The sequence below is a fragment of the Crocodylus porosus genome, unplaced genomic scaffold (genome assembly GCF_001723895.1).
Source record: "Crocodylus porosus isolate Cpor-Errol unplaced genomic scaffold, CroPor_comp1, whole genome shotgun sequence".
Lineage (NCBI taxonomy): Eukaryota > Metazoa > Chordata > Crocodylia > Crocodylidae > Crocodylus > Crocodylus porosus.
This window is the reverse complement of record NW_017728911.1, coordinates 25,241,638-25,269,309: the sequence shown is the minus strand read 5'-3', so window position 1 is coordinate 25,269,309 and position 27,672 is coordinate 25,241,638. Positions and strand designations below refer to the sequence as shown.

The 27,672-nt window shown below is 43.0% G+C and overlaps 1 protein-coding gene across 2 annotated transcripts in view; it reads right to left on the bottom strand.

The window, feature by feature from the left end:
• Window positions 1-27,672, bottom strand: part of ADAMTSL3 (ADAMTS like 3) — a 341,341-nt gene that overhangs the window by 276,828 nt on the left and 36,841 nt on the right. For both annotated transcript variants that reach the window (XM_019533694.1, XM_019533695.1), the window contains exon 2: window positions 15,704-15,823. In XM_019533694.1, coding sequence (XP_019389239.1) covers window positions 15,704-15,823 — 120 coding nt within the window. The remainder of the gene's footprint in view (window positions 1-15,703; window positions 15,824-27,672) is intronic.

The following is a 27,672-nucleotide window of genomic DNA, read 5'->3' as shown; positions in this document are numbered from 1 at the left end:
GATGAAGCCAATATTATCTCAGCCCCAGTATGGCCAAGAATCTGGCCCCATGAGTTTTACTACTGAATTCAATGGGAGTGAGAATAAGATCTTGCTTGCTGTTTGTTTCAGGAATTCAGCTGTGCAAACCTTAAATTATATAGTTTATGACCCCCCAAATTATGTTTTCAAATAGACATAGGGATTTTCTGGTCCTCATTTCAAATGTCATGGTAGGGCACTGATCCTGTAACGAGGGTCATGTCAACGCTAAATGACTTCAGTCCATAGGGATCTGCCACACAGATCACCTTGCAGGGTTAGGACTGATGGAATAATTCAGAACCAAGCTCAGAAAAGTGTATAGATCTCAGCATGCCAAGACAAGCCTCTACTCCTAATATGTGCCATTTACCATATCAACTGCAAACAACAAAACCACACGCTTAAAAGCATTAACTAGGACTTGAAAAGATGCCAATTCACAAATGACTTTGCCAAAAGAATTAACTTTTGCTACAACAGTACTCAGCTCACCAAGCACTGTCATGCAGAGAAAACATGACTACTGCTTTAATTGCCTGAGTATATGCTAGCTGCACACTACCAGCAAGTGGTTAACTGAAACCCACCAACTGATTAGCCTAAACAAAGTAAATATATTTAACAGTTTGAGCTAGGTCATAATGTGTGATTTATACCATATCAGCTTGTGCGTGTAGATTTGCACAGAATTATAAGTGATTTTTATTTGTCCTCCATACCTTCCATTCCACATATCTCCCACCACCAGGCAAATCAGTTGATTAGGAAACTTATGTCTTTATTCAAATATTACACATTTTCCTTAAAATGCAGAAAAACGCAAACCACCAAAATTAAACCCACAAACTTATAAAACATAAAAACAAAAGGAAAGAGAAAAAAGACTATATAAATACATATTTTTAGTTAAATTCAACAAACAATGACAGACAATTTGTATTTATACCTCCACACAACTTTACTGACATATGGTCTTACAAAACAACTACTGAGGTCAATGGAATAACTTCTCTTGATCTGAATGAAATATGTATCAGGTCCTGAAAGCCTGATAGTACACATTTTTAATCAAATGAGTAACCCCAATGCAGATAAGACTAATTGTACATTTAAGGTCAGTGAAGTTGGCTTTAGGTTTTCCTTAATGAATTTTAGAGCTTTTAGAAAATAAGGGTTGAATCCTGCAACTTAGGAAGCAAGATGCCCTTGAATAAGACATCCCCAGATGTTCAGACTCAGTTTAAGAAAAAAATAAAAGCAGTAAATAAAGATACATTACAAGGATAAAAAAATCTATGCCGTATAAGAGCTTTTTATTGGGTTTATTACTTAAATTTAAAATACAGAACATTTTTAAAAGAAATACTTCACACTTAAAAATGCATCTTATACTTGAGACACTATGGTAAATTCAATTCTTTTTTTCTTCTAGCCATGTTCTAATGACTTTACTATGCACCATGGGTTCCCTTGTAGAACACACACTGAAGTCAAAGGGAGAGTTTTCTACAAAAAAAATAAATACTTGTATATGGCCTGATGAGAGCATATTAACATTACATTGGTAAAGGTTTAAAATATTTTATGGCCAATCAGGGGCAGCTTGATTAGTTCAGAAAAAAAATCATATAAAACAGAACTGCAGATTTAGACAAATTTGTTACTTTTCCAACTAAAAATAAATTCAACTTTTACTACTGGTCAACTATTACTACTCATGACATAAGATGACTTTATGTGAAGAAAAATTAAGTTTCTATAAACATAGCAATGGCTGGTGTGTTATTTAATAGATCCAAGTGGAAAGTAATGCCTGGCACATGGAATGTTTTACTTATTCATTTTTATCTGATATTAAAAGACCAAAGATAGAAAGGTATATACCATATTTACTCAAATATAAGACAACCCTGAATATAAGATGACTCTGACCCCCACATTAGACTCTATATATGGAAAATGTGTACATGTGTTAAAATTATAGAATCTAATTATTGGAGGTTTGCCTTGAATTTGTTCTCCTTCCCCTGCTACAGCAGGAAAAAATAAATTTAGCTGGTCAGATAACCCCCTTGCCCTCTGCCCCACCCCCAACTTTTTCCCCCTGCAGCCCCTTCCCCCCTTCTTTACTGTCAGACCTTGCTCTCCCTGAGCATATGGAAATGAGGGGCACATTTGAAAACACCGATCTTGAATTTAATTACATAAACGCTAATTACTACAGGCATACATAGGCTTAGTTCATCCAGAATGGATACACTTTTCTTTTTTTGAAACCGCTGAAAATTTTAGTATAGGTACTCCAGAAACACTTTTAAGCAGCATTTTTGTACCTACTTATATATAGTACAAACTATGCATGGTATTAGTCCAAAGCCAAAAGGCTTATGATTTACTATACAATTCAATGGGCTGGGGCTCAGCAGCACCAACAGTTTCAAGCCACAGTGTTCCCACAGCTCAGCACTGCTCAGTACGTGTGTGTACTCCAGATACTCCCACATAGGATCCATGTGTTAATTTCCCACCCCTCACTCATGACTGGAACTGCATGCTCTTGTCACGAGTCCCAGGATCCTCCACAAATGTATGTGCAGATGAGGCACAAGGCAACTTGGTTGGAATCCACTTCATGGACATGTGGTCACACTAACCACATATATCAATGATGGGGGGGATTCTGGGTGTACTGTTTGGGGCCCTGTGAAAGGGGAGAAGAAAGCCCAAGGTGTAATCCACGCCTCCTAACTACCTCAGTGAAGGCAGCACTTGGGGGTGGCAAGTCAGGGCCAGCACAGCGTTTCTGGAGCAGTATCGCCCTCCAGATTGCTGTGGAGCAGGTTGGTGGAGGTATTACCGGTTCCAGTGAGGAGCCTTGGGGAGAGGTCTGTGACATGCCAGAAAGGGAGACACCAGAGCAACTCCTTTGCAGGGTGCAACAGGCAGGTGGAGAGGAGACAGCTGGTTTAGGTCCTCTACATGGAGTTCAGAGGAGTGCCAGTTTCCCACTCCAGCCTACACGAGATGCCAAGGCGAGCAGCAGTGACTCCAGCAAGGTAGACTTCAGAGAGATCAGAAACACGTCAGAGGTGGCTGGGAGGCTGTGGATAAGGTGAGCGGTCCAGGTTCTTCAGCATCTCCCACATGTGGCCCTCCCTTCTCCCTCTGCAGAGGTGAGGGAGTGGCACAAGAGATTGTACCCCAGGACTTCAGAACCCTCAGAAAGAGGGGTTGGGGCAGTAAAGGGATGGCAGCCTGCTGGCAAGTGCCCCCATAGTGACAGGACAGAGAGCAGTGACAGAGCTGACTGATTTTCCTCAGGCAACAAAGACTATGCTGTGATCTGGACTTACGAAAAGAGAGCTCCCACCAGCGAGTGTCCACCCTGAAAGAGAGGATTAGGAACCACAGCAGTGGCTGCTGCCATCTTTGGCTATAGTTTTTGGATTGAGTTGCACATTTTTCTGAGATTGAAGAATTACCCTTCAAGGGAAGGTCCCTCAAGTGGGCTGAACGTTAACAGACCATGTAAGATTGCAGAAAAGGGGCCAGGCCAGAAACTGGCCTTATTATAAGCTGCAAACAAGTGATCCTGACCTGGACAATCATGGCAATACCTGTAGGTTTGGATATTGACTACCTTGCAGAGATTGGAAGTGGTTAGGGTAGAATAAAGGGAAGACTTGGAGCCCCACGAAGAAGCCAGGGTGTTAGGCCAAGAAGGTCACCTGTGGGGGAACTGGCTGTGGCAGGGCACTGTTGGTGCCTGCCACTTTAAGAGCGGAACCAAGCAGCCAACAGGTGCTTCATTGAGGTGGCCATTTTAGATCTCTGGCCACCCATATAAACAGGGCAGTTCGCTGCTGGCAGGGTAGGCAACAACATCATCTGGCTGTAAGGCTCCATTCAACATCCTGGAGATAACAGCAGGAGCTGTAGGGGATGGCTATAAGGCTCCTGGTCCTGGGCGTGACCTAAAACTGCACCCTGCTGGGAGTGGGTGGCCTCGTGGGGCTCTCAGTGGTGCGGGAGCCCCCAGGAAATGCCAGGCCAGTTATCACCCTGGTAAAAGGTGGATAGGGGCACCTTAACTCTAGCCCTCACCTTCAGGTTGGCCTAGTAACATTGGAGATAGCAGGGGTCAGGAACAGCTGTGGCCACCTGAGCCCTGTGGGGTACAAAACCCTGAGGGGTGAGTTAGGGCCAGGCACAGCTGGGGCCACCTGAGCCCTGTGGGGTGTAGGATCTTGAGGAAAGGTAGATGGGGCCAGGCACGGCTACGGCCACCTGAGCCCACCGGGGAGAGAAGCACCATGGTCCCAGTGAAGGGGGCGGCGTGGAGCCCCAGTGAGGGGAGTAGGCCTAGGTATGTCTCCGGATGCCTGAGGCTGTAGCTTGGGCCAGAGACCAAGTAAGGGGCTTAGTCTGAGAGACGGGGCAAGTCCTGACACCGGTAAGTCCTCCACCACTGGGAGGCTGAGTGTGGGTCGAAAGCCAGACCTACAGTGGAGCACAATGACATGCTGCTCCAGGTGGGGAGTGACAGACCCCGTGAGAGCCTGGAGCACCAGTCATGGTGTGGGATAAAAACATCCTGGTGAGGGGGAAGAGATGAGGAGCCCCGTGGGGGGAAGGAAAACCAAAGGGCTGAGAGCCCAGTACGTTTATATGTATAGAGTTGCCCCCGGAAGGGGCCAGAGCAAGCTTAGATCTGGTTGAGTAATTAGCTGGCCACTACCCCAGTGAGGGTTGCAGGAAAGGCCCAAAAGAAGGCACATCTACCACTCAGGGTATGAACTAGGCAAAGGCTATGGCCTAAGAGGCCCGCTCCAAGAGGGAACCAGGCAGTATAAGTTGTCAACGCATGGAAGAGACCCTGTGAGAGAGAGTGGAGTGTGAGATGCCCTAGTGAGAGGGCGGCGGTATGAATGTGTGTGCGACACGCCTGACAATGAGGCCTAAGCTTGGTCCGGCGGTAGGCTGGGAGCAATGTATCATCTGGATGCCATTTGTGAGGCTTGGGCTGTGGTGTAGGGGAGGAACGGAGCCACAGATAGTGCCCCCTGGCATCTGGGTAAGAATGGGCAGCCTCCTGCCTTAATTAACAACTTAATTAATTACCAACAAGGCACGGCGGGGGAGACAGGCGAGCAGCATGCCCAAAGGCAAGTAGGGAAACTAGCACTGTGGCTAGTCAGGGTGCCCTACTTTGTCACACTGGCTCCCAATATTATAATATGAAAGTAGTAACAGGCAAGAAAAAATGGCTACCAGCATACCCAGGTGACATCTTCTAGGTCCCACCCAACCACTGCCAAAAGGTCAGGTGCCAGCCAGGAAGGGCCTAAAACCTTACAACACATACAGGCAGAAAGCCCCATTTGCTGATGTTTGCCAGACAGTTAAAGCTGGCAAAGAAATAGGAATCATTGGAAATAGGAAAGAAAGGTGCAGCTTAGCTGTGGGAGTGAGGAGGAAGTAAAAATGTATTTGGTATAGTGGCTCACCATGATCTGAAAAAGACTCAGCACTAAGGGGGACTGCATACAATGGGTACTACCATACATCTTATTCAGATGACCTGTATTACCCTATCCTTGGTCTTTTGGCTCAGATCAAGTATAGTCCCTGTGGGCTGGCACATAGGATCTCAGCCTCCTTTGGGCCAAGATCACCTTGAATGGTGTTGTGTAATTAAGGGTGGAGAATTGTCCAATGCACTGTGGGTGGGCCCCGCTACAAGAGTCTACTATAGCCTCCCAATGGGAGGATTTCTGCTACAAGCATTATTTTTATAGAGATGGGGGATGTCTCCCTAGCTTGCTCCTTTGGCCTTTTGCTAAGGGCCAGTGAGGCTTGAGGGCGTTTGAACTCCAAGGCCTTCAAGGTTTGGGGCCTGCATGTAGGATGCCTGCCATGGATTTGGAAGCATCTGAACCCCAGACTGAAGAATCTGGGAAGGAGGTTACTTACCAGTGGTAGTGCCACACAGACTTGAACAACTGAGCTTTGCCCAGTCAACAGAATTCACAACTGTTGAGGTTGGTGCTGTAAGGCCTTGCCCCCCTCCAACTTGGCATCCTCCCAACAGATGATGGTAGGATGAAAGGTGCCATGCTATCCCCCAACTGTGCTCTGATTGTATTCTCTCATCTGCCACAACTTTGATATTACTTCTATTAGGTAGGTAGTTCCACCAGGTGATACTTCAGGGCCTGTTGAAGGAGTTTCTTCATAGGGCTCCACCTCCCTTACACTGCATCCTTTTCACTTCCTCAGTGTTATATGACGCTTTTATCCTGAGGGCATCCCCCCTACCTGGGCTGCCAGGAATCTACATCAGGCCCTACTGTTGGGCACAGTGAAATGTCTCAGGGGAGTGCCTCAGATTTTGACTGGGAGTTCAGCATAGGTCCCTTCCATGTCATGGGTCCACTGACAGGGTGCTCACATGAACTCAAATCAATTATTTTTAATAGTCCCAAAATAAACCAGAATTAATTCAACAGGGCATGCCTTCTCATAGGGGTTCCTTCCCCTCACTCTATCAATTCCCTTCTTGAGCAGTTCCAAAGAGAGCCAAAAAAAATGAATAAACAATTTAAGTTCCCTTGTATATCCAGGGTGGATCTGCTCTATATATTTACTTTAAAAGTCTCCAAAATGACTAAATTAATTTGAAAATAAAAAAAATGTTTATGGCTGGCCTGTGACACCGAGCCACGTACTACCTGGCTTCCCAAGCCACTTCACTGTGGAGCTTCAAACTCCTCTAGGTGCGCTGCCCCCAATACTCAGGCAATGGTCCACAGTCAGTGGTCACCATGCACCCCATCACCAGAGTCAGCTGCAAGCAGGTGCAGGCAGGAGAATCCTTCAGTGTCTCCTCCATTGGGAAGCTCCGGTCTCTCCCCAGCTGCCCCTTTCCAGGGCCAGAAGTCCTTCTCCAGGCTTGGCTGTTGCCAATCTGGAGCATGTACTGGCTCCAGCAGTGTAGCATGGTGTTCCAGTCCCCTACAGCATTTCATGCTCCACCTAGGGTAAGTTGCAGCAAAGGGTCACCCTCGGGCTTCCCTCCTTTCCCAGGGCCTCTCCTTTCACAGGAACTGATTTGACACAACATTAAAAAAAAAAAGGTACGGTAAGTTTCCCATCAGCATTTTGGCCTTTTTGGCTAAGATTATATGTAGCATTTTTGGCACCAAGTGGAGGATGTCAGGGCGGACTGTGGCCCTCCTGGTCCTAGCCAGGTATTGCAATACCTTCAGGCCCAGTGCCAGTTCCCTGTGGAAGGAACGTCCACCCCTTTTTTTTTTTTTTTTTTTTTTTTTAAGGGCCATACAAAAAAAAAGTTCCCATCCAGTATGTTTGCCGAATATGGGCCATGTGTTTTATAGTCCTGGTCAGTGTTGGCTGCATTTAATCAACTTCATATTCGGTTTCCATTGCTGAGCACATGCTGCTTTTGGCAGCAGTGTAATGATGGGCAATATATTTAATGAGATCTCCTTGTATGTAAATATAAGATTAGGAGCTTTTTTCCCCATGCTGATTGTGGGGAAAAGGCTCATCTTGTATTTGAGTAAATACAGTAACTAGCTTTGGATTCCATTTGAAATGACGAATGTGAACTGAGTGTAGAGTTGAAGACCATAATTTCAGTGGAAAAGCCTGAGTTCAAATGGAAAGGAACCTAGTTTTACTCATGCCTATTGAAGAAATGGTGGCTGCTATGAACAGTATACCAGATTCTAGTCTACATTTCATCAGCAAAAATCAAGAGCAACTCAAATGATTTAAGAAGTTTCTTTAAATTTCTACTAGTTCAAATTAGACTTATCACCATGTTCTCTGTTTCTTTAGCAATTAAAGTGTCTTAAAAGTGTTGTGACAAGACTCTTATGTGAACACCCATCTAGAGAGAAGTAGGAGCTCAGCATTCTTCTTGATATATCCCTCCATTTAATCTTGAGGTTCTCCACGGTTCAGGGTTGAATGGACTTCTGATTTTTTTTTTAATATCCTTCAGAGTGCTATTTTACAAGGCAGCCAAAATACCTTGTACTCTGGTGAACCAGGAATACCTAGGAACATTTCAGTCTACCTAGTTGGACCTGAACTTCATGACAGATTTCTTTTCTAGCAAATTCAAAGGAAGGCTAGAATTTAACATAGCTACACCAGCTCATATATTTCAACTTGCACATTTAGTTGGAAACGAAGTCACTGACTTCCACCTCACCTGGTGCATCTGAAGGCACTCTGAATGCTGTAAATGCACATTCTATTGTACATTTCTAAGCATTAATTGCTTGCTGGGTAGTTTCCCATGAGTCCAGTATTTACCACTTATCCTACCCATATTTTTTTTAAGAGATTTGTTTAGAAACACTAGGTTTCCTTGCCAAGATTTGACTATATAGTGCCATATGTCTGATGCCAAAAATCACAGCTTCCTCATTCGGAGATTGAAACAATACATAAACTAAAAAGGTACAAAATCCACTAGCAGGTTAACAAGCAAACGTTTTCTTACTTAACAAGGGAAGATAACCTCTTTATTTAGAATCTGTCTCCCTCAGCCAATCAAAGCTGAAAGGTACTTCAAATAGTATTTGCCCAACCAAGTTCTTACTTGTGTCCTTGTTGGTGGTCCATCATATGGAATGGTTTTAGGACTTGGAAGCGATACTCCAAGTGTCAGAAAACATGAACATTCTATTGCTGTGAGAGCTTTCCAGTACTACTAGTATTTTGGGAAAAATATTTCCTTGTAGCAGATTAACAAGGTGAGAAGCCAAAAAAAAAATCAAAAAGAAAAAAAGTAAACTAAACTACTGTTTATGGCAAAGGACAATTAGCATCTCAAAGTGTTTTTCCTCCTCTCAATGCAAATTGAAGGATGACGGAAAGGCAGCAACATTTGCTTCCTGCCCTGGCATGTATAAGGACAAAGGACATTTTCTGGGCATGCATCAAAATCTATTTTGCACTAAGGGGACATGTCTATACATGCAATTAATGTGCTTGAATTTTCTGCACAGAAAATCCAGGTTCACTCAAGTGCTCCCCAGGCATGCAACTGAACATGTGTCCATCAGGAACAAATCTGCTTCCAATGAGAGCAGTTCAGTCCAGGGCTGCTTCTGCCCTGCTCTTCCTTCCTGCAGCAGCCAAGGGGAGCTCCAAGCTCCCTCAGGTGCCAGCCCCAGGCTGGAAGGGGGCACAGGGACCCGTTCTGATTTCCATGCTGGAGGAAGAAATGTCCTGGCTGCAGGACTGCTGCCTCCCAACCATGCAGCAATCAGGACCTGTCCCAATTTCCACAGGGTGGATAGAGCTGTCCAGGCTCTGGGGGCAGCTGCTTCCCAGCCACATGGAGATTAGGATACACCCTGATACACCAAGGTAGAGAGAGATACACATGGAGATTAGGATACACCAAGGCAGAGAGAGCTGTCCCAGGTGCAGGGCAGCTGTCTCCCAGATGCTTGCAGTTGGTCCCAATCACCATGCAACTAGGAGACAGCTGCCCTGCAGCTGGGACAGCTCTCCCTGCCCCACAGAGATCAGGATGGGTCTCCATCTGCAGGTGACTAAGAGGCAGCTGCCCTGCAGCCAGGACAGCTCCCCTAGGCCCACAGAGATTGGGGTTTAGCCAGGTAGCGGTGGCTCCTTGCTGCCTAGGCTGACTAGGAGCAAACTGCTCCCAGTCAGGGTCTACAAGTGCACTCTTGTGCATTAGTTAATGCACCGTTTTTCTAGTACCTGTGTGTATTGGTACTAGCAAATGGCACATTAGACTAATTTAATGCACAGTAATTGCTGCACACATGTAGATGGTGATGATTTACTGTACATTAGATTAGTCTAATGTATAGAAAGGCAGCTCATGTTGATGCATCCAGTCAAAGTTAAACTTCACTGACTCAGTAGAACTTTAGGAATGTGGTGCACAATGCACCAATGGAAGATGTAACTTAATAACAGTGCAGGATGTACAACAAAATGCTTCTTCCTATATCTTAACAAGTCTGTTCTGAGGATGCCCTTGAATGTACTTGCTTTGATTTAGCATCTATTCTTTGTGAGAGTAAGAGAAAATGTGCTGAAAACTTATTTTGCATTTTATTGGGTAAAACATATTCACAAAAATATCTAAAGGAAGGATAAGCGTCAGTAATTCATAAAACCCAACAAAGAACATTCTTGTGCAACTGAAAGTTTCCTTAATACTAAACCAAATATATTTAACATCAGACTTAGAAAGCAAAGTACGTCATCTGCATGTAATTTCTCAATACGCACAGAGCAATGGAATATGTTAAAGGTTTAATGCAATCTTGTACAAAAATTTGAGCACCCTCTTGCCAGATTAAACCAGAACAAAATGTGCTATGTAGCATGTACAACATGAATCCATATGTAATTCCACTGGGTTAGAACAGAGTACAATGTGTTCCCATTAATACTTACTTGTCTCCCATTTCAAGCTGTAAGCTTGCCTTTTCAGATAGCAAATACTTTTGAATATTTAAGCAACAGCTAGTTCTATTTTACCAAGATTACTTACTAACAAAGGAATGAATGATCCAGATTAAACTGGCTCACTGCTTGAAAAATACCATAACAAAAGCCAAAGAAAACCCCTTTGAAACATTCCTATGTTTGGAGGATGTAAGGAAACTAAATCTTGGATCATGATGTTGATGATGCTATATAAAAATATTACCCATCTATTTAATTAAATGCGAGACTTAATTGGATTGCAAGTTCCGAACAGCCGTGGAGGGAAGAGGGAGAACACAGCCTAAAGACAGATGTCCTGGTACAGCTGATCTGATCAATCAGCAAAAAAAGGAGCACGTATGTGCAAGCACAAAGGGAGGAAACTTTGTGAGGGTTCCCTGTTCCACACTTGCAGATCACACCTCACAACATAAACGTTCCAAGCTTCCCCCTGCAGGGTGATTCCTGTGGTGAGCAAAATCAGATCCCTGAATCCCTGGGGGTGCCTGCTAATAGGGTCCTGCCAGGGTTCCCCTGTTTGTAGACATGTGTCCCAAGTTGGGGCACGGAGGCATGCAGAGGATTCCTGAAGCACACCTCAGCAAGAAGGGGAACCCAGGTAGATGCTCCTGGAGCTTGAGGAGCCCACCCAAGGAATTCCTCAGCAGAAAAACTCTCAGGGCACACAGGATTCGGCCCTTGAAGCCCCAGAAGTGCTTGCCTGGGAGGGCTGGAGAGTGCAGACAACTCCAGGCTTCCCATACTCTTCTGCCTTAAAGCAAACAGAAAATATCAGCACCAATTTATACCATCTATTTTCACAGCCACAGTTTGGGCATTTGTGTCACAAGAAGAAGCAAGGATGTCTGTTTGCTTTGGCCTCATGCTGCCATAAAAAAAAACCTTGGTGGCACAAGGCGATGTGTGATTCTAGCCATAATGGGAAACACAAAGAAGCATTTCTACCTCTTGCACACAAATCAGAGGGAGGTGAAAGCTGATTTTTCCCTTCTCATCTTTCTCATTAGCTTAAAATTCTGCATAGGTCTTTAGGAGCATCTCATACCCTTTAGCTGCTCTACCCTCCATCCCCAACAATGGCTGCAGGATTTTGAGAAGTGGGGTGCAGATGGTATGGTGCATCACCACACGGAACACAGCACACGTTCTTCCCCTGACTGTGGTGCTGTTCCAAGTCATGCCAAGCCTATGTCCAGGCCATCTGGAGTCTGGAGAGTGCCAAGACACTGATGCCAGCCCTGCACAGCAGTGCTCGCAAAAGCTGGCTTGAAACTTTGAGTGGAAGAGGAATCAAAGGAGGGTGTGACCCAGGGATGCAGTAGGGCAGCTCTGCATGCAATTTCTCAGTACGAGGCACAGTGTCAATGATGTTGGTGCTGTCATCCACCTCTATGGCAGCAGCTATTTTTGGGGCCCCCACAAAGGAGGTGCCTGGGGCTGCTGTCCCAGAAGCCCCCTCAGTTATATTACTGGTGCAACATACCCCCCTGAATCCACCTCTGTCCTTTCCTATAGCTGTACCACAGGAGCTATGGAGTTTACTAATAAACTTTTTCAGGGAGTCAAAAAAAATTGTCTGTTGGGGTGACCTGGCATGAATGCTCCTTCCTGGAAGCATCATGGAGACACAGTTAGGTTAAGTAGGTACAAGACTTAGAAATTAATATTAGTGCGCTACAGAAATGGCTCTCCATTGCCCCTTGTGGCTATAGTGGATAAATGGCTAAAGGGACAGTTTTCAGAACAGACACCTGCAATCTCACTACTGGACCATATTCTTTTGGGAGAAGGGGAACCCCAAACACTTTACAGACTAAGGACCCTTCTGTTGCTCTCTATACCAGTCACAGTGAACAGGGCTGGAAAAGTCAAAAGGCTGAAATGAAGACTCTCTTCGACCTATGTTATGAATTACATGGCAGGTCTGTACCGCTTCTACCTGTGGTCTACTGAAAAGCTGGGTATATTAAGGTAATAAAGTTGTGGCCTGCCATTTAATTCCATTCTCATGCCAACTTTCACTCACCTACTTGTCTTATTACAATTCATTTCTGTATTCTTCCTTATTTTCTAAGCATTAAGAGTGAACACAAAATAAAATACAATTTAAGTTACCGAGTATTATGTAGATGCGAAGATGTAGACAGGGTAGATAACAGTAGCAAAAACATGGAAGAGATATAAATTCATTCACAGAACACATTAATCTTAAACTAACCAATCTTTTTGACAAAGTTCCTGCTTTTGTAATGAAACCAATAGAACTTATTTGTTCGCATTTTTTTTCGGGGGGGGGGGGGTGCGCACACATGTGCATGTGTGTGTGTATGTGTGTTTCGTTCTAGAAAGCCAAAGTTACTTTCAGTATGACTAATCCAATTCCTGAGTATCAAACTAATCTTAAAAGCAGTTCTTTTCTTGAAAGCAGGCTCCATGATGTTTCTGAAAGAACTACCCGTGTGGATCAGATCCCGAATACACAGAACATAATGGGAATATTGTCATTGACTGCGATAGGCTTTGGAAGAAACCTCTACACAGAACCATGTGTTATCACCAGAATACATTATGAGTCCCAGAAAAACAAAAAAGAAAATCAAACAACAAATAAATAAAAACACTTATGCTTAATTTATTTATGCCTCTAAACATCACTCCATTCAAAGGAAGCTGAAGTTGTTTTCACCAGAAATGTATAGTTTTTTGGATTTGTTTACAATTAAATGCAGCCTGCGTCACAGAACACTGAAACACAGCTGTGGGTTATTGCTTTTCCAGGTGTTTAGTCCAGGGGACATCTTATCTAAGTACCTTTTCTATAGATGAATCAAAATCCTCCAGGGAAAAATCATGAATTACTCCACATATATTTCAACAGTATTCAAACAAATACAGTATTTCAACATGCTTTCAGTTTCTCACTATTCTTTTCCCTTTGCATAATTAAAAACCTAAAAGAAGCTACAAAGCTGTCTCGGTTCTTGCCCTTTTTTCAGCAAGTCATTGAACAACATAATAATATTCCTTTAAAATGGTTACTGCAATAAGCCCACCCTTCACAATAAAACTGTCAATCACTTGAAGGCAGCATGATCTATTACCCAAGGGCAAGGAGTGCTCTTTTTTATTTTTCTAGGGATCGTTTCCCAAGAATCTCCTCTTTCTTACAAGAAATGTACTAGAAATGCCTATGAATGTAATTCAGACAGGTTTGATGTGGAGTTCGATAAGCTCCTGTAACACACTGTGTTATGAGTAATTTCCACAGCATGCCACAAACTTCCTAGGTTAACTTCAAATTGTTTGCTAAGCTTAACAGAGATTCTTTCATGTTGCATGCTTTACATTAATATATGTATTCCATGTTTAAAGTGGTGTTTTCTGTAGCCTGAAGAAGGCATTTCTGGTCCTTAATGCCAGAATAAAAGGTTTGTTACTCTTAAAACACCCTTCTTCATCCAGTATTACAGTATTTCCTGCATTTTCATTCCCTTTTAAAGAACTACCAGATAATTGACCCCTAAATAAAAATACAAATAACCTTTTAACAATTTACATGGTATGATATTTCATATTACAGTATTTCTCAGCCTTAAACTTAAAAAAGTTTTCTTGGCTACTTCAAGGAAATGAACAGCATTTATTTAAACTCTCCTTATACAAATAGATTATTTAAATGGTCATGTAAAGGAGCAGCAAGAAACATACTACAGAAAAAGAACACCAATCTTGCCTCTACTATTGAATCTAGGTAGTTTTAGGGAAGTTGAGACATATTACAGGGGCAATGTAAGTACTGGAAGGTGGGGCAGGTGCATTAGAGACTCCCCAAGGTGGGCAACCTCCAAAATGAGCTCTCTCTGCTCCTCTCCTAGCCCCACCCCCCACTTCATTCTGAAAACAATGTGTACTGACACAAGTTAATAAAGGCGCTCCACTTTGCAGTGCCTCCATCTGAACTTTCATGTAATGAGGGTTCAGATGGTCACAGGACTGGGCCCTTTTAAAGCACTCTGCAGCTCTGCCCTTCCATAAGGGCAGAGCTGTAGAGTGCTTTCAGTGGCTGATCACGTGAAAAAAGTCACCTGTCACACCTCCATGCAACTGCCCCCACCCACAACCCCGTGAAAAAAAATGTCACTTGCGCCCTTAAGGCTAAAGACAGAAGTTACACATAAACTGATACAAGTCATCGGAAACCGGTTCAAATCTGCAACACAACAGAAGTTCAGTGTACACACACCACTTTCAAAGTGGCTGAAACTGGTTTAAGATAAACCTGGCTGAATGTAGTATCGGACAAACCTGATTTAAGTTAAATTAGTTTATTGAACTTCTGTCCCAGATCCCCTCCAAATTCCAGTAACTCCCAGTTCTCCAGCATGCCAGGATACTTTGTACCTCCCCTTTACACACCCCCTTGCAGGTTGGGCAGGCTAGCCTTGGCCCAGGTTGTCTGCTCCAGTCAAGCAGGGAGGTGTGCTCTAGCACCCCCTGGCTTCTCGCCTGGGCCACAGCAGGCATGTGGCTGCATTTCCAGAATTGAAAGTAAAAGTCTGTTCCCTTGCTTATCAGTTTAGTCTACTCAGCTTACAATCACCCGCAAAGATTGAACTGATTCAGCCTCAGGCTTTTTTTGATTGCTTGTATTTAGCCTTAGTGTTTGTATAGTTCTGTAAACTGTGACATGCTCTGCGTTATTAACATACAAATTAGTTTTCCCTATGAAATACTCATAAAGAATTATTGGAATTACTTATAGGCTTTCTGTAGCTTTATTGGAGATCTTTCTTAATACAAATTTATACTCTTGATACAGAATTCAAACAACCCACAGACAGGATCTGATCACTGTTTAATTTGATACTTTTTGGGATATCTTCTATAACAATCTATTAAATATCCTGAGAACATTTTAAGTTTAACATTTACACTGAGGTTTAATATCTATTACCACTCTTCCACAAATGATGTTTTAATAATTCTACAATAAAATGCTCTGATTTAGCTTCTTTTTAAAGATGCTATCATTCTAAGTCATCAAAAAGGTAACGGGTAAAATAATGGATTCCTTTGTTACATGCGAAAAGTCAAGCAATTTTTAATATCTCACTATTGTGCAAGTGTGACAAAGCTCTATCATACTGACCTGATCATCAAAGCGGTAAGTGAGGAATTGTTCCCCTGTTGTATCTTCAAGAAAACTCCCTTGTGGAGAAAGTGCAAACTCAGGCAGGAAGTACGCACCTTGCGATTGTTCTGCTCTTGTCTGTAAGAGATTAAAAAAGGACATATTACAGCTAATGAAGGCAAAGTGTATGCAAAATTATGGCAACTGGAACAAATTACATGACATTTTTCTGCAGTTTTAGGACTGGAATTTTGAACATTTGGCCAAGAGTATCTACAAGAAAATGTAACCTCTGTAGCTTCAAAAGCAGAATTCTCTGTCTATACCAACAGGAAGAAATATAAAAGAGAGGCCAGCAGCTACATAATGCTTCTACCCAAGTTTTAATCTAACTGGTCACGTACCAGCAATGAAGCCACAGAGTCATTGCATTTGTTGCTTAATCCTCAGCCACACTACTTAAAGCTAGGTCACAAACATCTATACTAGAAGCAGGTATACCTCCAGCAACAAGTCAGGATGTAGCCTCAGACTGCTGAAAAGGCAATTAAAGAATGCCAGAATGAATCTTAATGTTACATGATTGTGGCATTGCATGGATAAACCAAGCCAAAACAGCGCAGAAATCTGAACTGGAATGGCAAGATATCAAAGCTTTACATAGCTGATGACCTTCCGACACACTTTGATGACATGGAATTAGATACCAGAAATGATGATTGTACACCGTTATTTGAGATTTTGTCAGTGTGTTGAATTCAATAATCAGGGCCCAGATAGACTAAATGCAGATCCAGGACCCTTTCTTGGTGTAGCTACACATTCATCTGAAATGCTGTGGCATAGAGTTTTGTGGAGAGGCACCAGACTTTCACAAGTCAACCAAGCCAGGAGATGTATTGATTACTGGAAATAGGGAGCACTGGTAATCACATATTAAAAATGTTATATTTGACACCTAAGTTATTCAGGCATGATGGGACATACCTCTCTAATCAAGGAACAAATATATTTTTGGACAGTGTTACAGCTATGGTGAAAGGGGCAGGCAGCCAAGCTAACTGTTAGCACCTCCTTATGGCAGATGCCTAGTGAAAGTACTCATTCTACGGGAGACCTAGTTTCCTAATAAATCAGAATTACAAGTGGACTGAGGAGAAGACATCTCTTAAATGAAGCTGGGGAATGTGAAAAGTGGCTTTTAATGACTAGTAGAAAAAGGAGACAAACCCTCTTTCCTAAGCCATTTAACCTTAATATGAGGGGAGGTCAACAGGATCCCAGCTCGTTGCCAGGAAAGGTTAGAGGTTGATGATAACCCCCCACAAGAAGGAAACAATTAAAGGAGGAATCATGACCTGCGCCGTCCAAGCTATTGCTGGATACTTCCAAACTAAAGGAAGTTAACAAACACTGTGGTTTAATTAAATTGCATATCTCATTTATTTTCTTTCCTGCTTGATTGTCAGCTGCTGTCCTGAAGTGGAAGCAGTAAATTTAGGATACATAACTTCAGTAAGCTATAGTTAAGGATCCAAGCTATTCTAATTGCCAACAAGACTTCAGAAGTATTGCACACAATTCAGGCACTAAACCCTCAGGAATCATAGAAGCAGGAGACATGTCACTCTGCAAACAGCCTTCAGCTTGTACTATAGTAATGTAGTAGCATGTCATTTGCATGGAGTCTGAAAAAACAGCTTACATTGCTACTGCTTATCATGTCTTGCAACATAGATAGGTTTCAGTTTCATGGGCCACAAATCCCATCGCCTATTAAAATTGTTATATTAACTTTAGTATTTTACATTAAACTAGGTTTGTATAAACTAGAAATTATTTGCAAAGTTCACATCTAGACTGGCTGTGCTTTAAATTATCTCAGTGAATAGGATTTTAAACACCTCATGTACACAATGTCATGTTTTCACATGTACAATGGTGACATGTTGGGTGGGCATGTTCCCCCCCACCCCGATTTCCATGTTGACAGTTGGATGTTGGGCCTGGGGCTGCAGCCTGGCCAGAACCAGGGCCCAGCAGCAGTAGGGGTAGTGATAGTGGCGCAATTTCTACACCAACGGTGGGGTGTGGAGCTGCAGCCTGGCCAGACCTAATACCCAGCAGCAGAGGGGGCAGGGGTGGGGCAGTGGCATGGAGTTGTGCTCCCCACTGTGGCAGCAGTATGGAGTTGTGGCCCCCACCCTCCACCCCACTGTCAGCATTTGTGTGTCACCTATGCACATGTTGTGGCCAAGTCAGGACATCACTTAAATTCTATTATTCAAAAGGCAGCCACCAAGTCAGTCACATTTAGGTTTTTAAATCACAAAGTGGGGAAAAATCTGTGTTTTACAACACTACATTCCCCATGTTACAATGGAGGAAAGTCTAGAATCCAACCTCTTGCTGACTCCCACATGGTCACTGCTCTTCTAACCTTTCATACATGACACATGCCTCTGATATTAATGCAGTTGATGTCACTGAAACCAATAACTCACAATGGGCTATGGATTAGGCTCTATATGATATAAGCCAGCACTGGTGGATAAGAACTATATTATAAATGCCCTTTTGTCCTGGGTTAAATTACATAGTATTACTACCTCAATTTCCCCAGGTATAAAATGCAGATTACTAAATTTACTGACTTGCTTCAGTGAAGGTTATATTTGAGAAATGCTTTGAAAAAGAATACTGCCTAAGTGTTAGAGATTTAAGAGAACATTCTGGAAAGAGTTGCTGAGCTCAAGAACAGAATAGAATCCAAATTATTCCTCCACGCTTCCCAGAAAAAAGGTCTATATCATGCTGTTGCTTAATTTCTCATAAACAAGTTGCCACTAGGATATGCAGAGATTAGCTCGCTTGTGTTTCCCATCTTTATAAGGTAAATATTTAAAGTAGAAAGATTTCAGGCATTCATCAGTATTATGCTTTGAATATAAAAGATGCCAACATCTGAAGCTGAAATAACAAGTGTGACATGAAAAACCAAAACGTTTTACACACATTTATATTAGTGTTAATATCTAATGAGCAGTTAGCTACTGGGTGAAACATGGACCTACTTGTTAGATGAAGGCAAGCAAAAAATGGCCCCTAGCACGGAAAATTTCAGTCCAAGAGGTAAGTGTTTTAGAACATTATATACAGGGACTTAGAAACTAGACTGTTTAGCAATAGTAGGTGCTGCTGACTACCAAAAAGAACTGAAGAAAGAAATAGATATAGTCAAGAGTGATGATAAAAATAATAACAGTTAAGATACAGGAAGAGCATGGTGAAGGGGCCTTGACAGTAGGAGTATATTACAGATCTCTGAACCTAGTGGAGGAGCTTGATCTGAAATTCTCCAGAGAACTGGCAGAGGCACTCACAGAATATAGTCATCATAGGTGACTCCAATTACCCAGACATCTCATGGGAAGAGCACTGAGCTAGATCTGAGTGGCCACATAGCTTCCTTACTTGCATTGAGGAGCTCTATTTGACTCAAGAAGTATACAGGCCAACCAGAGGAAAGGCAACCTGGATTTGGCCAAAAGGGGAAGATCTAGTGAGTAATTTGATGATTGAGGGTAATCTAGGCAATCACAACCACGAGATGGTCATTTTCACCATGGATCATAAGGCAGGGAAAATCAGTTAGTAGGGTAGAAATCCTTGATTTTAGGAACACTGAATTCTACAAACTGTAGGGAGCAGATTAGAAAAGCCAAGGCAGAAATCCAACATAAACTGGCAACAGAAATCAAAGACAATAAAAAGTCATTCCTTAGATACATAGGGAGCAGGAAAAAAAATAAGGGAAACGTAGGACCCCTGCTGAATGCAATGGAACACTCAGGAGAAAACCGAACTCCTAAATGAATACTTGGCATTGGTATTCTACCAGACCAAGGACATTAACTTGCCCAACAGGAAGAAGGATAGACAAGGTGAGAGTGATCATCCACCTATAATCAGCGAAGATCTTGTGGGGGAGTACCTGGAGAGGCTGGATATCTACAAGTCAGCAGGACTGGAGGAACTACACCCAAGAGTGCTGAAAGAACTAGCTGACATCATTGCACAACTGATGGCAAAGCTATCTGAGAACTTATGGCGCTCAGGTGAAGTCACAGAAGACTGAAAGAGGGACAATGTGATGCTTATCTTCAAGAGATGAATGAAGGAGGATCCAGGGAATTACAGGCCATTCAATCTGAGCTCAATCCCTGGAAAAAATCCTGGAAAATTTATCAAAGAATCCATCAGTGATAGGAGGCAGTATTCTAAAAGACAGCCAATGTGGCTTTGTTGCAGGCAGGTCATGCCTGACCAACCTCATCTCCTTCTATGATCAGGTAACTTGCCACCTGGATAAGGGAGATGAGGTCGACATCATATACTTGGATTTCAAAAAGACCTTTGACTTGGTCTCCCACAATGCCATCATGGTTAAATTGAGAAATTACGGCCTCAACAACTTAATGGGCTGGGAAACCGGCTGTGGCAGAGCACCTTTGGTGCCTGCCACTCTAAGGGCTGAGAGCAGGCAGCAAAGCAGCCATCAGGTGTGGGCTAGCCCTAATGAGGCAGTGACATGACTGCAGAAGGGCATTGTGATAGGAGGAGGGGGCTGAGCAGCCTCCATTTTAGCTCAGGCCCTCAGGGAAGCCAGCAGTCTGCTGGCTGCAGCTATGGAGAGAACACCACCCGGCTAGAGCTGCATCTCACAACATCTTGGAGGTAAGGGCAGGAGCTATGGGAATGGCAGGAAGCTCCTGGTCCTGGGGAATGACCAAAAACTATACCCTGCTGGGGTAGGATGGTCTGGTGGGTCTGCCCATGGCGGGATGGTCCCCAAGAAATACCAGGCCAGTTGCCTCCCCAGTGAAAGGTGAGGAAGGGGTGCCTTAAAGCCCCATCCCCAACATCTGGGTGGGTAAACCCATACTAGGGACAGGCAGGGGTCCAGGCATGCCCAGAGAGGCACCTGAGCCCCAAGGGGTATAAGACCCAAGGCCCCAGAGAGGGGTCAGAGAGAGATGGGCCCCAGCAAGGGGGCAGAAGCATGTAGTGGCCTGCACAGAGTAGAGTACACCGTTGCAGCCTGAAGGACTGTACATTGGGGTGTAGAGTAGGGCAGATAAGAGGACAGATAAGCTAAGGCAAGTCTATGGATTCCTGATCCCACAGTTGGGCCAAAGGCCGAGACCCTGGTAAGCCCTCAAACATGGAGAGACCAAATTTTGAGTCAAAGGTTAAGAACTTATTTTGGATGTCATCTGAGAGGCATGGAACACAGTGTAGGGATGTTATGGAGCTGTGCATACCACCCTGGGCATCAAGGCACTAAATGGGCAGCCTCCCGTATTCTACACCAATTGTTTATTCAACAAGTCACAGCAGGTGAGACAGGGCAGACTGCCCCTAAACAGGTGGACAGGCCAAAGATGAGACTTGACCCCAAGCTGCTCCCCCCTCCCCCCGTCACACTGGCTCTGAGGTCAGACTCAGAGACAGTGTTAATAGATGGAACTGAATTGACATGGTGAAAGGTGACCAGTGCTGTCCCTCAAGGCGCAGTTCTCGGAGCAGTGCTTTTCAACATTTTCATCAACAATTTTGATATGGGTTTGGAAAGCACACTGGCAAAGTTCATGGATGACACTAAGTTATGGGGGGAGTGCCATCACACTAGAAGACAGGCTAAGGATACAGGCTGACCTGGATAGGCTTGTAAAGTGGGCAGATCTAAACCTGATGATGTTTACCACCAAGAAATGTAAAGTGCTCCATCTGGGGTGAAATAATCCATAACATACTTACAAGCTCGGTGGTGCTACACTAACCAGCACCACAACTGAAAGAGACCTGGGGGTCATGACTGACCACAAAATGAACATGAGCCATGAATGCGATACTACAGCCAGCAAAGTGAACAACGCTCTGGTATGTACCAACCGATGCAACACAAGCAAGACTAAGGATGTCATCCTCCCCCTCTACTCAGCATTGGTGAGGCCACAGCTGGAGTACTGCATCCAGTTCTGGATGCCATACTTCAAGAATGATGTAGAGAAACTGGAAAGAGCCTAAAGGAGGACCACACAAATCATTAGAGGTCTGGAGAACAGACCATACAGAGAGAGGCTGAAGGACATGGAACTGTCCAGCCTGGAAAAGACAAGACTCAGGGCGGACTTGGTGGCAGCCTTTAAATATATAAGGGGCTAGGAGAACATCTGTTCACCAAGGCACCCCAGGGGAAGAGAAGGAATAATGGTCATAAACGGATAGAAGATCACTTCAGATTAGACATAAGGAAAAACTTCTTTACAGTTTGTGCGTCCAGAGTCTGGAACAGACTCCCCCCCGGAAGTGGTACAATCACCTTCCCTGGACAACTTTAAAAGATGACTGGATGCACACCTTGCTAGGGTCATCTTTTTTGCCGTAGAGCAGGGGAGCTGGACCTGATGATCTCATGAGGTTCCTTCCGGCCCCTAACTTCTATGAATTTCCCAGAAACTAGTATCAGCCAGCTGTCATGAGAAGTAGATGCTGAGGTAACTAGGGGCAATCCAAAAAAGGTGATCATTATTTTCAAAAGCCTTTCAACAAAATTTCAGATGTTAAAAAAAAGCTTTTAAAAATCTATGATTATTCTAATAAAGAAGAGATTTCACATTTTTATGGTTAAACATAGTCTGCAACCATTTCTACTATTACTGTTTGAAGAGTTCTAACATGCATTCATTCCTGTGTTACGTTTATAGACCACTTTTTTTCTGTACGAGTGTCTCAGAGTTCTTTGTGAGACTTTTATATTATAGATGCTTCATGCAGACAGTGAATCAAATGTTAGCAGTTTGTAAGATGCTACCAGAATTTTCAGCTGATTTTTAATTGCTTAATTGGTCTGGTATACATTCATTTCTTAAACTACAGCTACAGATTTAAACTGCCTCCGTTTCAGAAAACAATTATGTGTCATCCTGATGTTTTAAGTCCGCATAACAGACAGTTTAATGTCATTTAGCTTCAAGTTAAACATGTCAGGCAGATTATAAACATACTTAAAATGAAGAACAGGCATTTTGAACCAGTTTTTATGCTGTTCCTAAACATTATAATGACAACAGAGCTAGGTGATAATGTAGCAAGACACATACAATAATAATAGTCACAGTATAATACGCTGAAAATGCTGTAAGGTAAATACCAGAATGCAAGAAAATATGGCATAGGCACTATCCTACTTGGCAACAAAAATTACTTAAAGACAGACAGAAAATAGGTAAACTGGTGTAATACGCGTTCCCCGAATACTTATAGTATTTAGATTCCTTTGCTTCCTACCCAGAAACAAAACAAAAAAAAAAAACCCAGCAGATTTCTTCCATGGCCTTCCACATACCATTCCACCAGTGAGCTCAAGTGTAAATGATCTGGAAAGAAGACAATATCACATCTCATGGTGGTGAAAAAAGAGAAATGGTAGGATTTCTAAAACATCCATATTCTTGAAGCCATGTTTGGTGTCATGTGTCATTGCCAGGTGCTTGTTCAATCTCAACTTTCCCAGACCTTGACTACTGGAACAAAAAAGGAGTTATTCCTCTGACTGATGAAGGATTAAATTATTCTCCCATCTCCACACCTCTGGCTTCTGGTCACGGAAGAAGAACGAGTAAACAGCCAATATCTAAGTTCCATTGGTTGGGTTCTCTTCAGTCACTTCCTCTCCTTCTGCAGTAGAGTAAAAAGGACTCATTTTTTTTTCCTGTTTCACTGTTGCCAGTAGAGTTTTGAATACCGGCAGCAAAGCCATCTCTCTCTTTAAGGGTTTTCTACAGGAACTACTGAGATGGTTACTTTCACTTCGCTGCCTCAGAGGCAATGGAGCCATCAGTCAGACAAAAAACACATCATCAGTTCTCTGCTGGTTTTCTTTAACCTTTAAAGCTAAAACCTGATTTTTAAAAAGATGGCTTACATTGTTCTAAAACTGAGAGCAGAAGTTTCTGTCTCAGTTGAATAGGAAAAGTTTCCTACTAACCACCAGGCAGCTGATTTTAAAAACTCTTAAACTAACAAAGCAGTTAAATTAACTGCTTTGTTAAAGCAGTGCATTATGCTAGACCAGCTGCATAATTTCAGATGAGGAATCTTCCAACTAATGGTCTTCCTTCCTTGGCAAAAGCACAAAGATTCCCTGAGCTAGAATCGTTCTGTAAAGAGGTTTTTCCAGTCATCCTCTGTAACTCTCACACCAAACCTCCTTTATTGCATACTCAAATGGCAGGTTGAATTCCTACCATTCATCTTTCCCAAAATCTAGGATTTGTATCTTATATCACTGTTAAACTTGTATGTTACGTATATCTGATGAATCCAAAAAGATACACTTTCCCCACCTTTAAAATATTAAATAATGCTTATATAAACGTTAGTCATCTGCAGTGCATGACCCACACAAATTGTAAGTTTCACCCAAAGATCTAAACTATTATTGTGATTGTAGATTCCTAATTAAGTTGCAAAATATATAGTTTAGAACTGAGCGGTGGCTCATGCCTGTAGAAGCTGGGGGATGCTAGAGCAGTCCTCCATTCCCTTTTTAGCAGCCACAAGCCTGGAGAGAAGTTGGCCTGGTGGGTGTGGCCAGGCCCCCACAGGATCTAAGTGTGACTGTAGAAGGGTTTAAACACCCACCCTGGCCTGTAGGGACACCAGCCAGGCTGTGCCCAGAGGGGTAGCAGGGAGGCAGCCCTTCTCAGTAGGGATGCACCTACTGAGATTTTTAGGGCCAATACCGATAGCCACATTTTAAGGAGGCATATCAGCCAATACCGATCTGATTTCTGATACACAGCCTGGCAGCTTGAAGAGCAGTGTCCAGCTGGAAAGTCTGTGGTGAAAGGGGAGGGGAAAGGGAAGTGGTGGGGAGGTAGACCAAGGCTCCAGCAGTGTAGGAGGGGGTGAGGCTGGAGCAGGCACTGCCCTGCTGGGGCAGGGAAGGGCATGGGATGGAGCCACAGGGGCAACTCCTGCCACTGTGTGCACCCCAGGAGGCATGGGGGCATGTGCCCCTGAAGCTGTGCAAAGAGTGAGTGCTTTCTCATTCAATTCCTGCATTTAAATATCTTCCAGTTCATTATTGTAGCACCTGATTTGTGCCCTAAGGAAGAAATATACCAGCTGAATAGAAGTTATTTTTAATGTGTTTTCAAGGAATCTCCGACAAAAAGTTGGAGAGACTATGTTACTAATTTTAATTTCAAGCCAGTCAGTGTGAGGTACCACACAAGGAAAATCACATCAAAATGCCACAGAATTGCTGTGGCTAATTAAGTCGAATGAAACTCCAATAAGAATAGCTATTTGCCATGACCAAAAGCTAGTTTCTAAAGCTAGGCTGTTCAATCCATATTTTTGGGCCCAAATAAGTAACCTGAGTTTCCATCTCTGGAAACTAAGGCCACTTAGTTGGATATTAATTCATATTTTAAATAATAGGTAATATTTAAAGTGAAAAAAATTAAATATTTAAATTACAGTTAACATTTATGGATCCATATCTGTAAAATTAAATAAGCCTGGAACAGTGGTCTGCAGAAGGCAGCAGTAACAAAGAACAACCATTTTTATGGAAAAATTGAGAAATGAAGTGGGGGGCAAAGTTCTTTTGTCAAATATGTTATAGCTGAAGCAGCTCTGTTCAGCCAGCCTTAATGGCTGGACAAAAAGACACACAATCAGCACCGCTCCGGTGGGTAACTCAACAGCAGTTATGGATTCTCCTAATCTGCAATCCTTCTTCCTAGTATCTACACTGAGCTTGTGAAGGCTGACTCCCAAAACTGATTGATGTCCAAACCCTATGTTTTTTTCCTGTCATCAGCCCATTCCCATTCTAGACTTGCTCAGTCAAAATATAAATAGAAAGTGGATAAGAAAATGTTTTAGTGGCTCTACAGGGACACAGAGCTACCTGAAAGACTACTGAGAGGTATTTCACTTAGACTTATTGTCTTGAAGGCACAGTACAGTCCTTTAGTAAACAGCTCTTAAATCTAGGTATAGACAGCAAGGAACATATTGGGTGAATACTGACCATTCCTGACCCACTATTACAGTCAGAATTCTGTCTGTAACTGTAAGAATTAAATATCCCATACAACCACTGTGGCTCAGAGAGGGCCTAACCTACAGCCTGTTCAAGCCACTGGGAGTCTTTGCAAAGACTTGAATGGGTTATCAGGTCCATAGTGCAGAGAAAACAGAGCTCAGACAACTTTTTTCCATTTCCTAAGGTTTGCTCAATTTTAAGCCAAGAGTGAAAGAGTGGGATAAACCAGATCATTTTGTTTTTAAAAAATACGGTGCTGTCATTCTATCAGGCTTTTTTAAAAGCCTATTTCTCCCAAAATTCGTCTTGATTAAATATAAATACATTTTCTTTGGCAGAGCTTATGCTGTAGGCTGTAGATCAAATAAGTCTGAACATTTTTCCTGTGCTTTTTAAAAATTTATCCTAGTGATTAAGCTTTTGGATATTTATCAACAATTACTGTGTTTTCTCTTGATATAGTTTGGCTAAAAGATTTAACTTCTCATTGAAATGTTTCAGTAACGCTTAGCCAAAATACTATTTAGTTTCAAAATCCAGCTTAACTCTCAACTCTGCTTCACTTTTCCAAAAGAAATATGAGCTCTAGAGTTTTATATTTCTTTCCCCAAAATGAGCTTCTTCTAAACAGTATGTTAGGTGGAGTCTGCCTTTTCTCTATGTGATTAGGTTGACTGTAGTTAATATTTATTCTTAAATGGTCTGCTTGATCTTACTAAGTTACTGACAAAGTTCCCATGGATTTTCATGGTTCAGAATCAGGGCCTGAATACCAATATTTTATTTTCAGTACCACATGAAATACATTGTTCATCATTATTACTGAGAACAGTACTGTATACCCAATGCATAGTATCACAGTGCACATACAAAAACCAGGACAGAAAACATGGAACAACCTCTTCAGATAAGAGAGCCTGAGAGAAGGTGCTTGTTTTTGTCAGAAAGAAAATGACTTCTGCCTTCAAGCATACACACAATTCCCAAGGACTTTTTCAGTGCCTCACTCTTCCCCATGGAAGGACTAGGAGCCTCTTGTCAGCCCTGACAGTGGAATGTACAATATAAGAGCCAAGTAGAATAAGGGTAGAATTTGTCCTATATAATCAAATAGCAGGTGAGTCTACATGCTCGTTAATGCACTTTTTCTACTGTGCATTAAATTTAGTACCACTAATGTGAAATACTAACTCAGAGGCAGGCAATTATTTCAGCTGAAGGGCTGCTTAACAAGTTTTGGTGAGGCACCGAGGCCTGCAAGGGTAATCCTGTACCTTGACAAGTCCCCTGCCCCCTGGTCACCATCTTGTGACCAGAAGTCCCACCTCCTAACCCCTGACCTTTGCCACTGGAAGTCTCTCCCCTTGCCTAGGAAGTACTCCTTTTGGGGATGGGATTTGCTTGTATATTGTGTGTGGAGGGGTATATGGTTGGGGAGGGGTATGTGGTTGAAGGGTGCATGTATGGTGTGGGTGCAGTGTGTGGGGGTGTAGAAGGGGTGTGTGGGTGTAGTTAAAGTGTGGGGTGTGTGGGACTGCTGGGTGTATGTGTGGGTATGGTGGAGGGTGGGGTATGTGGGTTGTGTGGATGGGGTGTATGCATAGGTGTGTGTGGAGGTATATGTGGATGCGTGTGGGGGTGTGAGGGGTGTGGGGCTTGGATATGTGTGTGGGTATGATGAGGGGGTAGGGTATGTGAGGGGGTGTGGCTGCACGCGTGGGGAGATGTAGATGTACGTGTGGATGTGTGTAGAGGGCATGGGGTGTATGTGTGGTTTAGCTGTTGGGTGTATATGTGGGTATGGTGTGGGGGGGTGATTAAAGGGTTGAATATTTATGTGGGTATGGTGGGGAGTGAGGTG